This window comes from Asparagus officinalis, chromosome 7, assembly GCF_001876935.1.
Source record: "Asparagus officinalis chromosome 7, Aspof.V1, whole genome shotgun sequence".
Taxonomy (NCBI): Eukaryota; Viridiplantae; Streptophyta; class Magnoliopsida; order Asparagales; family Asparagaceae; genus Asparagus; species Asparagus officinalis.
In genome coordinates this window covers 150,262,171-150,276,240 of record NC_033800.1, presented here as the reverse complement: position 1 = coordinate 150,276,240, position 14,070 = coordinate 150,262,171, and the positions used below count along the sequence as shown (strand labels likewise).

The following is a 14,070-nucleotide window of genomic DNA, read 5'->3' as shown; positions in this document are numbered from 1 at the left end:
GGGTTTTGCCCGGCCCGGGCCCGGTTTCCCGGGCCGGCCCGGATGGACAGTCCTAGATCTCTCCAATTATTAATTCTACTCTTGATTTAAGGGATTAATTTTAAAGTAACTTATGAATCGGGAGAGCGAAAAGCAAGTTTAATGCTTTGAGGGGCTAATTTTGAAATAATTTAAGAATTGAGGGACGGAATCATTGTTGCAATAGTTTAAAGGATGACTTGAAGGACTAGTGCAGAGGAAGGCCTTTGGTTCTCAAATAGTGATTGCATTTTCCTTGAACTCTAAAACATATTTAGAGGGGGAAAAAAATAAAGAAATTTAAACTCAGTAGATAAAGCACAATGATCCAAAAGAAGATCCAATTTCTTTCTTACTCAAGACTATATATAAGAAAAAAGGATAAAAAAAATTGGCAGCTAAGGCTTGAATAATCCGTCGACAGCAGGGTTCGAACCTGCGCGGGCGAAGCCCAACAGATTTCAAGTCTGTCTCCTTAACCACTCGGACATATCGACGCTTTGTTGCTCAGTAATTCGTTCCTATTAGATCAAGAGGAAGTGAAAGAGGATAGTCGTGTCTTTTCTTCCCCCAAAGAAGAGATATAAAGCAGGGTTAATTGCAGAAAAAACCCCGATATTATCACCCAATCACAAAGGTTCCCCATTTAGTTCTACTTTGTTGCGAATAGAACCCTTGAGTGAATTTTTTTTTTAACTCTTAAAATCGTTAAAAATGTTCAAGGAGGCGTATAGACCCCTTTTAGTTCTATTGATGAGGATATATACCCAGCTGCTTTTTCTTTTTTGGACATTTAAAATTGTCGAAAAATTCACTAAGGGGCATCATTTACACTTGGGCCAATACTACAAGGGGTCTATTCGCAACAAATAGAACTACAATGGGTCCCTCTGCAATTGGGTGATACTACGGGGGTCTATTGACAGTTAACCCTAGAAAGCAATGATGCACACAAATTAAGGAGTTAAAATAAGGTCAAAATTTTTTTTAAGGAGAAATTTTTAAAACAGCTCTTTTTTCAATTTTATTGGGCAAAATCGACCGTCTCACAAATTAATTAGCAAAACCGACAGAAAAGTGTCGTTTTTGCAATTACGGAACTGCACGGGACTAGCAGTCCCGTGCAGTCCGCCTAACCCACCAGCTCGTCATTCTTTCGTTCTGTCTTTCGTTCATTCCGCTCGTGACCACTCTCCCCCGAAGAAAAAAAAAACCCTCGACTCGTCGACCCCCGCCGCCGACCACCGCCGCCGACCACCGCCATTTGCACGTGACCATCCGCCGCTCTCGTGACCGATCACCGCCGCCGACCACCGCCATTTGCACGGGCTAGGGTTTTTTTCGTTCATTCCTCTCGTGACCAGTCCGCCGCTCTCGTGACAGCCCTCCGACCTCGTCGCGCCGCCGACACCATCGACCCCCACCTTTATTTTGTGCAATAGGATGAATAATGTGGTTTGGGGGTTAGGGTTTAGCAATTATTTACAAATGATGAATAATAATTAAGGGTGTAGCCATTATTTGAGATTGATTAAGGTAATAAATTTGATGTTGATTTATTCAGATATTAATAGATTATTTGCATATGATGGACTGTGTATTTTCAGTTTCGATGACGAACTCCATATCCATTATTTGTTTCTTTAATGGGAGCCTCGGCGTCGGAGTGAATAATTTGCCGGTGTATGATGGAGGTTCTCGGAAAATGTTCATGCTATCTAAGTCGTGTAATTTTGATGGAATGACTAGGGAAATACACAGAGTTACTAAAATTAAGAAAGAAGAATATACAATTAGGGTGTTCTTCAACTGTCCGATAAATGAGAGTAGAACTATTGCCGTGGAGATTACCGAAGATGAGGAATTGAATGACATGAAACAATTAGTCGAGAAGCAAGCGTCAATTGAGTTGTTTATTGAGAAGTATCCGATTCAGGAATTTGCCCAAGTTTCACGACCTCAAGGAGAGTTTTCTCGGATGCTTGACTTAGACAACGAGTCGATTGGTTTTATGACATCTCCAAGTCAAGAGCCATGTTCTCAACCACAACATTTAAGTGGTACTCGGTCTCCGTATAGATGGTCTGTGCATTACCGGCACTGATAGTGATGTATGGCCTCGAAGATGTGAGGAGTTGTTAGGTGTAGCTCCAGAGACTATGCCTCGAGGAACTATTAAGTTGAAGTGGTTGAGAGAGACCTTCTCAGTACCGTTGCCTGTTGATGCCCCACAAATTTTGGTTGACCAACATGCACGTGCATACATTATGCACATGATTGGTACTATATTATTTCCAGATTCAAGTAAAGATAAAGTGCATGCGAGGTATGTGTATTTATAATATGAATCTGTATTTCATTGAATTAGCTTATTTTAATAAATTGGAATATTGTGAATATGCTAGGTGGTTACCACTCCTCGAGGACTTGGACGTATGTGGTACAAAATCGTGGGGTAGTGCCGTTTTGGCGTATTTATATAGAGAGATGTCAAAAGTGGCACTTATGCAAAACAGTGAGCTTAAAGGGTGTCTAAGCTTATTGCAAGTATGGGCATGGGAGAGACTTCATTTGAAGCCAAGACTATGCACGCATTTACAATTAGATGGACAAATTCCACTGGGATGCAGGTATTGTATTTTTAGTGTAGCGAATATAATTGTAGTTATCATTGTGGTACTAAATGTATGACAAACATTTTTTTGTAGATGGAATGTCGAAAAATGCTATGACGAGACCCCGGCTAGACAATTGGATTTCTATCGGAATGAGCTTGACCGTATGAAGATTTTTCAGGTAATTCTCACCGAAAAACATGCGTTTTTTCTTCTACATACTGAAAACCCAATTCTGATATGCAACTGCATTAAATTATTGTAGATGGAATGGGAGCCCTACACCCAATTTCTACCTCAGCTACCCCCAATATGCACAGAATACCAAGTTGTATGGAGAGCTAGAGTTCCTCTTATATGTTTGGAGATAGTAGAAATGCATGTACCGGACCGCGTGCTTCGACAATATGGTCTTGCACAACATGTTCCGCAGTTTGTTGAAAAGATAGAGAGGAAGGCAAAGAAAGGAGGCCAACAAATAAACTGGATGATCGTGCATCAAGCTTTTATACACAGATGGAATGATAGGCATTTTTGTATTGTCAACCAAATTGAACCAACTCCTCGGGAATCAGATTACTACACTTGGTATTGGGACATAACCCGAAGATGGATACTTCATTCGACCACAATACCGGTTGAGTCGCAAAGAGGATATGTGCCCCGGGGTATAGATGAGAGAGAATTAGTAAGTATTTTCATATTTTGATTTAAGTCCATTTTTATTGGTACTTTATGTGTTGAAAAATTTGCAGGTATCAGCAATAGATGAAGTTCAAACTCTTGCAAATCGTGGCTTGGAATTGGCTCGAGCAGGTACGATAAAATTAAATCTCAAATTTACATTCTGTAATATCATCAAATTTATGATATTTTGTTTTTGAACTATCTATCGCAGCAGATAGAAATCCCGAAGCACATGAACATGTATCAATATATCAGGCTATAATGCAGAGGCTTCAACAAGCCTTACACCGAACTCACGAAGATCGTCATGATGGACAGGAGGTAACGTCATTCGTATATACACGACAACAGCGACAAAGTCGAGGACGACGCAAAAATGACGATGAAGCTGGACCTTCCCAACGTGTCGACGATGGAGCTGGACCGTCACAACCACAAACGCAACCGGATCACGAACTCGTCGAAGGGCGGTATGGAGGACGACGAAGACAAAGGAGGAGGAGGAGAGTTCTTGGATGTATGTAAACTACAGGTTATATACATTACAAAACTATTTAAGGATGTGATTTTTGGATTTGTAGTCGATAATATCGTGTGATATGTTTGATTTCTAAGTGGGTTTGTGGTGTTATTATGTTGGATTTGTTAGTGGGAGTTTGTGGTGTGATGTGATCAGCAAACGGCTGCCCTCTCTGCTTAAAAGTCGGGACTGCCAGTCCCGACTTTTAAGCAGAGAGCAGCTGCTGGAACACCAAGTGCACGGGACTAGCAGTCCCATGCACTTCGCAAAAGACCCTCCGCTGCAAAACCGACCATTTTCTTCTGAAAAGGTTCGGTTTTGCTAATATTTTTCAGTTTAGGTCGATTTTGCCTATTAATTTTTAAAAATGGTTGGTTTTAAAAATTTCCCCTTTTTTTAATCCACACTCGGATATCTCCTACAAATAGAAATACTTTCAACGATGACGTTGCGTTCCAGAGCACATCAGCAATTACCAAAGCAGTGGTCTACACCCTCACGCTCTATCACCATTTTAAGAACAACAATAATAAACACCAAAGAAATAAATCAAACCAAGAAGAGAGATCTTTAGAAGTAACCAACCACATATTGCGTTGAATCTAGTCATTATACCCTCGTATGAACTGCCTTTTATCTTCTTAAACAATGGCAATCAGAATTATATTCTTCCACTGAATTCTTCGCAATAAACAATAATTAGATATACGAACATGAAGAGAAAGCTGATGAAGAGCTGACTATAACCAGAACAGATGTAAATATAACATCACACATACCATATAACACAAAATAATCTGCTGCCGCCAGTTTTGCTGAAGTAAGATGCAGTCGTCACAACTGCTTCTCTGGACAAAACACTATTTGCCTTTGACATCACTGGAGGTTGACTCTGGCAACAACCAACTTAATACTATCTTGTGTACCAACCTTTAAATGAACACTAAATATAAAGCATGTATAGAAGTCACCACAAAATGCAGTCCTACTGCTTAGTACTTGCATCCAGACTACAAGTTTCCTTGCTACATACATCCATAACACAGTCATAATACATTTATCTAAAACGAAGTCTTACATAGTACCATTCACACTTCACATGATTCTACCATGTCATCTTCATCATTATCAACATTTACAGAGTCAACCCGGTCTTATGTTCCTTCTCTCTGTTCAGCACCCATGCCATCCTCATCCGTCACAATCTCATCGCTAGTATGTAAACCAAATTTGGATACATGCGCATTCATCCAAGCTACTTGTGAGGGAATAGGCCTGGCAATAAATAACCTGGCTTGACGCTCATCTTCATATAATGTTTCAAAGGCATGGTCCAACACATGCTGTGGAAATTGTGTAAGCGCATACACTTTATCAGATAATCTTTCACTCCAATGCTTGAGATGCGCATTTTGTATAGCGAACGCCATCTCTCCCACTTTCTCAACCATCTTCTCCATAATTTTCATATTAGAATCCATATGAGCACGCTCAGTCCTACGCACCCTCGGTCGTGCATGACTTGTATCGAGACTAGTCCCATGAGTCATTTGGCTCTTCTTAAACTTAGGTGTCTCCCTGATGGGTTCACTTGGGCTGGTTTCTTGATTATTTGGGGCATCCTCCTTGTGCTCATCACTATCAATGTTGATGGTTTGAGCTGGAATGCCGCCAAATTTGTTGTACACTCCCTTCCTAAATTCCCCGGTGGCAAAAGCATCTCCAATTATAACACTGAGATCATCAAAATGCTTCAACGGTTTGTTAACATAATCCTTAAGATTTGGATTGACCTGTACAGGGGTATAAATGAATCACAACAATTCCTTGATTGCAAGAACTACAACAAAAAGTTATGTGGAATTAGATTATTACCTTATCCCAGTTTTCACAAGGAAATTGATCTAATTTAATCATCTTGGACTCTTCGTCCCAACTTGCTCCACTGATCTTCAAACACTCACACATGTACACGTATCGTCTTTTAAGAGACTTCATGTGATTGTAGACATTTTCAGTCGTGAAGTTCTCACCAAAATGACTATTCAAAGCATCTGTTGCTTGAGAGAATGCCTCTTTCTTAAAAGACTTGTCACATTTGTAACCCTTCTTGGCTAGATCCGCAAGAAAAGGAATAAGGACATCGTCATGCTTATCCTGCCACATCTTGTTGGGTGCATTTCTACTCTCTCCAGATCTTTTGCTTTTATTACTGCCTTCCTTTTTGGTCCTCTTTGAAGAAGAACTAATCTCTTCTACTTCGCGTCCACGAATATATTTTTGGGAGCTCCCATTGCCATCACCATGAGAAGGGAGTTGGGTGCCACTACTCTGAGAAGTTTGTGCTAGTATTGGTGGTATGGTGGCTCCAGGAATTGCTTGAGAAGTTTGTGCTAGCATTGGCGGTAAGGCGGCTCCTGGAATTGCTTGTTGCAAAAACACAGGTTGAAAAAACACAGGCTGATATTTTAGAGACCTGGATGATTGGCCTGCAACATCACTTGGAGACATAGGTTGAGCCCATGCCACCGGGGAAACTTTACCACCAGTTACTTCTTGGATCCCCTTACCACCTTGATTATGTGCAACTTCTGGAGGGTCATCCATCTTAACTGTAAAGACAGTATAGACCATAAAGCATGTATAGAATAACAATATAAAAATCAGTACCAAATATTTTCCTAACACATAAAGCAAATATATGCTACAAAAGATGTCTATTACAAACAACCATAAAAACATGGTTGAGTACTAACAAGTTAACAAACAAAACATTTCAATCCATTCCCACTTCTGATGTATCTCCCCAACGATACTTTCCACAATAATCAACCCACATGTCCCATGCAATTTGATCCCTTTTCATCTTCCACTCTTCTCTTGCTTCTACTTGCTCTTGTTGTGTCAGAGTTTCAGAAAAATCGACTACTTCATCATCATCCTCATCCATTATATCCCCCTCCTCATGAATGATACCCATCTCTTCATTTAAGTACTTGTCTACTGGATCTGCAATAGCAATATAGTTGTGGAGTACAGTGCATGCAAGCACAATATCAACTTGACTCGGAAGTGGGTAGTTTGGCCTCGCGGAAAGAATCTTGAATCGATTCTTTAAGATACAAAATGCGGCTTCAATCTCCATACGCAATGCGGAATGACGTAGATTGAATAATTCCTTCCGATTATTTGGCATCCTACTAGAACTCTCCTTTAGATGATAAGGTACACCGCGATAAGGGGAAATGAATCCAGGCATAGTGGTGTAACCGGCATCACATAAATAATACTTTCCTACAACAAAGAATTTTTTTTTCTAAGGCCTACTTCAAAGTATAATATTAAAGAAAATTTTACCAATACCTAGTTATTTTTGAGAACTATAGTTTACCCTCATAAACTCGCAATCCATGTGGGTGTGGCAAAGATAATGCATCCTTTAGGATTCTGAAGTCACTAGCAGAACCCTCCCATCCTGCCATGACATACGTGAAACGTTTGTCTGGTGTAGCAGCAGCGAGCACATTTTGTGTGACTCCTTTCCGACCTCTAAAACGGACAACATATTTAGTTGGCACCATGGCATCAATGTGTATGCCATCTACCAGACCAATACAATCCTACGACCACAAAAATATAGATAAATAAATAAATAAATAAATTCGTTGGTATACAATTAACCATACACTAGACATCTTACCATAAAGAACGGGTAAAAAAGTGTGCTTTCCCTCACTTCTGCAGGGGTCTCACTAGGGGCTTGCTTCATAAACCGATCTCGAAGGCAGCTTATTGCTCCGAGTACTTTGTTGAAATACCTGCTCACCGTCTCTCCGGACCTAATAAAGTCTGTGCTCATGACCCTATTCTTCGACTTGTTACCCACAATATGCAGAAACATAGCCAATTGCTCCTCAACAGGGACATGGATCGTATCTTTTAACAAACCTCCATCTCTCATCAACGTCGCTAAGTTTAGGAAAGGACCCCTACGCATTCTAAGATGCTCCAGACAACTATTAGCATCGCCACTCAAGATACGATACATATGAACGTTCCTATTCAAATCCCTCATTTGGGACGGCTCGCGAGGAACATTATTATAATCCCTACGCGCATCCTCGAGCATTTGACGTAGCATTACTACAATCCCTATCAAGACTGCAGAAGCAGCGCTACAGCACATCCTCAGCATAATTATCTCTTCTTCCGAAGATTCCATCTAATAAGGTTTTAAACAATTTTTTTTTAAAAAACAACAACCACGATTAATGAATCCAGTCAATGCTGCAAATTTCCTAACCGAAAAACTTTCACAAAGGAGCCATCTTTTGCGTTGTTTCAAAAACTACACACGTTTAATCGGCGATAGAAAGGTTTAATAAAATGCAGAAAAAGGAGGAGGGACAAAAATTATTACCCTGTGAAGCTTGCGGATCACTATGATCGACAGTCTTCAGACTCCTCTGAAATTTAATTCAGAAAGATCAAGAGAAAAGATCTCCAGAAAAGATCAAGAAAATACACACAAAAATATTACTCCAATAAAATCATTAAAAAAAAAAGACGGTGGCTGCTCACCTCTCGTCTCCGTCGCGAAGAGGGGAGAGATCCTCGCGGGGAGCAAAATCGAGTGAAAGAGAAGCCCTAACCATCATTTAGCGTATAAATTGGGAGGCCCATTTTCGTTAGGCCGGTTACGATCTTTGTCAGGCTAGTTTCCGGCCCGTTCATCAAATTGAACAGGTCGAATTAGCAAACAGGGGCTGTTTGTTTCTGTTCATTTTGTATCACATTGGAATAAAAATAAAAACAAAGGGACCCACGAGTTAGAAATTGTGAATTTTTAGCGAACATGTTACCTACTTATTTATTTATTTATTTATTTTTATACATGGATTTGAGATTGACACACATGGTAAATATAACAAGTATAATTTTTAAAAATTATGCTAGATTTCAATTTGTGAATTTAGTCGCGTATTCTTAACAAAATTCGTGCGCAACCAAACAAAATTTTGACTGGATTTTGTCCCTCATAAATATGCTCTTTAACATCCATCACAAATAAACAAGATTTTAATTATGAGTTTTTCAAAATTAAATACATAAACCAAGATTAGTCTACAAACCAAACAGCCCCTTAGAAATCGGACTTATTTCGTGATGGGATTTGTAAAACTTTAGCTGGGTTGGTTCTTCACGTAATAAACGCACGAGAAAAGATAAAGGAATATTTGAAGCGGAGCAAAGACCAAACAAGATATTTTGCATTGCATGGTCTGTATCAACGCTCGTTGGACTATTTAGGTTTTCCCGTAAAATCATACTAAAAATATTGAATGTGTCACATCATTAGCATACCAATTAAGAAATTCAATTTTTCACGATCAAAATAGACGTATTTTAGCAAAATAGGATTTTTTTTTTTTAGAATTTATTGTATATGAAATTTCCGAGGTGTCCTCGCTATGAAATTTTTAACAAGACGAGTGATCAAATTGCAATGACTGAGTTTGATATCAAATGATACTATTACTACCGAATACCAGAGCATGTAACATTCTTCTGAGACTACCTAAAGCAGCTTAGTTGAAAAAAACACACACATTTTGTCATCTTATTGCTAATTATATACATGAGAAAATTGTTAGAAATTTTATGGGGATTAATCTACAGAATTAAACACTAAACGAATAACTGCACCAATGAAAATACCACAAGCAATCAAACACCAAGATTTAACGTGGTTCGGAAAATCGTGCCTACGTCCACGGGGTAATCCAGAGAGAAATATTTCACTATGAATCAAGAGTACAATCACTCCAAGCTACACCTGAATTTGAGAATTAAATCACAAGAGAAAGATACAGTGTTACCTCTAGGACATCAAAACCCTAACCTGTCTTATCAAAAATCTCTAACTCCCACGAAGAAACCAACATCGTACCCTCGACAGCGTCGTCGTTTTGAAGACAACGGATTTTAAATCACTGTAATCGGACACCCGAGCTATCTGGAATCTGAACTTTTCTCTTTCTCTTTTCTCTTTTTCTATCTTGGTACTGTAGCACCGGGTTACTGTATATATATATATATAAAATTCTCCAAATCTATTCATATTTCAAATAGATCATCCAAATCCATTTCTAAATAGAATTTTAATTCATGTGGACCTCATATGGGCATTATCTTGTGCTGGACCCACAACAATCTCCCCCTCCAGCCCAACGAGGGGGTATGCCAAACTATAACACCTCAACGGGAATTCATGCCGGTCAATTGCCGGCACAACTCGGTCTTCTCTCTGAAAATAATCTTCGTTAAAAAATATGCTGGATTTTTATCTGTGTGAATCTTCTATAGCTTTAGCTCCTCTTTCTCAATTGCTTCTCTAAGCCAATGATATCTCACATCAATATGTTTCGTCCTGGAGGGGAATGTAGAATTTTTGCTCAAATTAAGAGCACTTTGACTATCAATGAAGATTTGATAATTGTCCTGTTGCAAGCCTAACTCCTGCAGAAATCTTCTCAACCAAATCATCTCTTTACCGGCTTATGCAAGTGCAATATATTTTGCCTCTATTGTAGATAAAACAACACACTTCTATAACCTAGACTGCCAAGATATTGCTCCCTCTGTAAAAGTGAACAACCAATCTGAGATAGACTTCCTGTGATCGAGATCACCTGCCATATCAGCATCTGTAAAACCATATAATATTACATTCGAACCTTCAAAACTCAAACACAATATGGAACTGCCTTTCAAATATTTTAAGATTCACTTTACACATTCCCAATGAATATTTTTAGATCCACTTTACACCTTCCCAATGAACTTTCCCTAGATTAGGAAGAAACCTGCTCACAACGCCAACTGCATGAGCTATATCTGGCAGAGTACAAACCATGGCATACATCAAACTCCCTACAGCTGAAGATTAAGGAATATTTTTCATCTCACTCTTTTCCTCATCTGTAGTTGCGCAAAACTTTTTTCCAAGCTTCAAATAACCTGCAAGAGGAGTATTGACCGACTTGGCATCTTTTATGTTGAATCTATCAAGTAGCCGTTCAACATATTTCTCCTGTGGTAACCATAACTTCCTCATTTTCTTGTCACGAGCAATATCCATACCAAAAATCTGCTGTGCCGAGCTCAAAAACCCTTCATATCAAAAGATTTAAATAACACATTCTTTAGCCCACTGATTATCTGACTATCCTGACCAACAATCAATATATCGTTCAACAAAAGGATAATGAAGCTAGAATTTAAAATTCTCTTGAAATATATACATGAATCTGCAACTGTCATCTAGTAGCCATGACTCAACATGAAAGAATCAAAATTTTTTTGTAACACTATCTAGGTGTCTGCCATCTGTCATCTAGTAGCCATGAGCTCAAAAATCCTTCATATCAAAAGATTTAAATAACACATTCTTCAGCCCACTGATTATCTGACTATCCTGACCAACAATCAATATATCGTTCAACAAAAGGATAATGAAGCTAGAATTTAAAATTCTCTTGAAATATATACATGAATCTGCAACTGTCATCTAGTAGCCATGAGCTCAAAAATCCTTCACGTCAAAAGATTTAAATAACACATTCTTCAGCCCACTGATTATCTGACTATCCTGACCAACAATGAATATATCGTTCAACAAAAGGATAATGAGGCTAGAATTTAAAATTCTCTTGAAATATATACATGAATCTGTAACTGTCATCTAGTAGCCATGACTCAACATGAAAGAATTAAAATTTTTTTGTAACACTATCCAGGTGTCTGCTTCAAACTATAGAGACTCTTCTTCAACCTGCAAACCATGTGTTCTTTTCCCTTCACTTTAAAACCCTCTGGTTGCTTCATATAGATCTTCTCCTCCAAATCACCATGAAGGAATGCGGTCTTCACATCAAGTTGCTCAATCTTGAGGTCTAAACTAGCTGCTAACCCAAAGATAACTCTAATGGACATCATCTTCACAACCAGTGAAAAAATCTCATCAAAATCAATGTCCTTTTTCTGACCAAAGCCTTTCACCACTAATCTGGCTTTGTATTTCTGAATCTCTTTGTATCCATCATTCTTTAACTTGGACACCCACTTGTTCTTCAAAGCTTTTCTGTCCTTCGGTAAATCCACTAACTCATAAGTATCATTCTTCTCAAGAGACTTCATCTCTTCCTTCATAGCCTGAAACCATTTGTAATTGTCTTTATGAGTATGTGCCTCTTGAAAGCTTTCTGGCTCCCTGATGTAGGACGCTTAACTGACAATTTCATGGAGGATGCAGACAATTACAAGCTAAATACGAATTTATACGTATTATTGACTTCCGCAAAGAAACAATCATATCTTCCAACCCAAAAGACAGATTCTGACATATTATATATATAAATCGTCTATCTCGATGAGACGGAGCCAACTACATTGTCAGATTTTTAAAATCACATCAGTAATACCCGATTTTGGCTAAAATCCAAAAATAATTAGCTTTTAGTTTATTTTTAGTAATAAAGTTGGAGTCTATTTAGATTAGGAAATTAATTCAATTTTAGAGTCAAATTAGATTAGGAAATAAATTTAATTTTGTTTCAAGATTTGTTTCCTCTATTATTGGAAGTCTTTTTAGGATAGAATTGATACTTTTTATTTCTTTGTAATTCAAGTTTTACTAGGAGTCTTATTTGTTTTTTTATTTAAGAAGAGTCATGTAACCCCAAAGAAGAATACTATCTTTTCATCAATAAAATTACTCTTTCAATATTTCTTCGTGGATTCGAAGTTCTTCGTGGATTCGGAGATCGTTCTTTGTGGATTTAGAGAACACCTTTGGTGGATTTCGAGGCTACTACTTCCGCGCTGCGTCAATTGGTATAAGAGCCTTATTCCTCCGATCCGATGGCAGATGATGAAGCCCCTATTTCTCGAACTAAATTCGACGTGCTGAAAACCGGTGTTAATCAGATGAAGACTACCGTAGAGCGACTTGCGTCGGCAGTGGATCGTCTGAACACGAGAGGATTTTGAAATCACGTTGATGGTCGCCAGCGACGTGATTCGACTCCACATGATAAATTCAACAACGACAATGACCCTAAGCAAGACCTTAGAGTTGGAAAGAGTACTAAAGAAGCAATAAAGAAAGAAGAATCACCTCCAGAGCATAATATCTTCCGCACGAGGTGCACTGTGATGTAGAAGATTTGTGATGTTATTATGACAATCACAGTAGAAATAATATTGTCTCTCGACATATGGTGAATAAGTTAGGTTTGAAGATAGAGAAACACCCACATCTCTACAAGATCGACTGGATTCACAAGGACAATGATGTGCAGAACAATGAGATGTGTCGTGTACCTTTGTCTATCGATCACATGTATTTTGATGATGTGTTGTGTGATGTGGTCGAGATGGATACTTGTCATATGCTTTTAGGTAGGTCATGGCAATTCGATATTGGAGCTACTCACAGAAGTAGAGACAATGTTTATATCTTCAAGAAAGATGGACGTCGAATTGTACTTCTGCCTCTTACAGAAAAGGAGCCATCTAAGATAAAAGCTACTAAGGAAAAGAAAACTTTGGTGGCAAACAACGAGGCTTTAGCTAAAAACTTGAAGCAATCTGAAGAGGTTTATGACTTGGTTGTAATTAAAAAAGAAGAACATGCCCCTACCGAACTTCCTCCTAAGGTGCAAACAATCGTTATGCATGTGATTCATTATGGTGATATGATAGTGAAGATGGATGATATGCATGATATTCTCAAAGGGGTTGAGAGTGATATTACACATATTGATGTTGTCCCGATGGAGAAGAAGGATAAATTAGAGAGTGAGACAATTGATGATATGTGTGAATTGCTTGGTGGAGGGCTAGAGACAAAGGAGATGAAAAGAATTGTTGGTTATGGAGTATGACGCGAGATTTCTTTCCCTAGAAGCAAAGATTAGTGAATAATTTTAAAAAAGATTTTGATGATACTTCAAGCACTAGAATATGAGAAGCAACATGGAACATATTTTGAGGAGTTTTTAAAGTCAACTGCACATGCACATGCGTCAATTGGATGCTGATCGATACAGGTTAAAAGATTATTTATCGATGAAGTTACTATTCAAAGAAAATATAAAGCTCGAGTCGAGCTATTTCAACAAGGGAAAACGATGTAGGACGCTTAAACTGTCAGTTTTCATTAGGATG

At 38.5% G+C, this 14,070-nt stretch overlaps 2 protein-coding genes and 1 non-coding gene across 6 annotated transcripts; 1 reads left to right on the top strand and 2 right to left on the bottom strand.

Annotated features, from left to right (window-relative positions):
- On the bottom strand, positions 434 to 515 carry TRNAS-UGA. The gene has a single exon. It is a non-coding gene; the product is annotated as a tRNA-Ser (tRNA).
- LOC109849450 (serine/threonine-protein phosphatase 7 long form homolog) lies at positions 2,111 to 3,871 on the top strand. 2 transcript variants are annotated; one of them, XM_020419281.1, is made up of 6 exons: positions 2,111 to 2,344; positions 2,424 to 2,648; positions 2,727 to 2,814; positions 2,899 to 3,321; positions 3,389 to 3,449; positions 3,535 to 3,871. In XM_020419281.1, the coding sequence occupies exons 1-6, from the start codon at positions 2,178 to 2,180 to the stop codon at positions 3,843 to 3,845; spliced, it is 1,275 nt and encodes a 424-aa protein (XP_020274870.1). In that variant the 5' UTR covers positions 2,111 to 2,177; the 3' UTR covers positions 3,846 to 3,871. The 2 variants fall into 2 exon arrangements, with proteins under 2 accessions (XP_020274870.1, XP_020274869.1); XM_020419280.1 differs by having other exon boundaries at positions 3,532 to 3,871.
- Positions 4,764 to 8,600, bottom strand: LOC109848413. 3 transcript variants are annotated; one of them, XM_020417887.1, is made up of 5 exons: positions 8,422 to 8,600; positions 8,261 to 8,306; positions 7,541 to 8,062; positions 7,232 to 7,460; positions 6,483 to 7,134 (listed from the first exon to the last, which is right to left on the bottom strand). In XM_020417887.1, exons 3-5 carry the CDS (start codon positions 8,060 to 8,062, stop codon positions 6,617 to 6,619), a joined length of 1,269 nt encoding a protein of 422 aa, XP_020273476.1. In that variant the 5' UTR covers positions 8,261 to 8,306; positions 8,422 to 8,600; the 3' UTR covers positions 6,483 to 6,616. The 3 variants fall into 3 exon arrangements, with proteins under 3 accessions (XP_020273474.1, XP_020273475.1, XP_020273476.1); XM_020417885.1 differs by lacking the exons at positions 6,483 to 7,134; positions 7,232 to 7,460; positions 7,541 to 8,062 and adding exons at positions 4,764 to 5,633; positions 5,716 to 6,452 and having other exon boundaries at positions 8,422 to 8,594; XM_020417886.1 differs by lacking the exons at positions 6,483 to 7,134; positions 7,232 to 7,460; positions 7,541 to 8,062; positions 8,261 to 8,306 and adding exons at positions 4,764 to 5,633; positions 5,716 to 6,452 and having other exon boundaries at positions 8,422 to 8,594.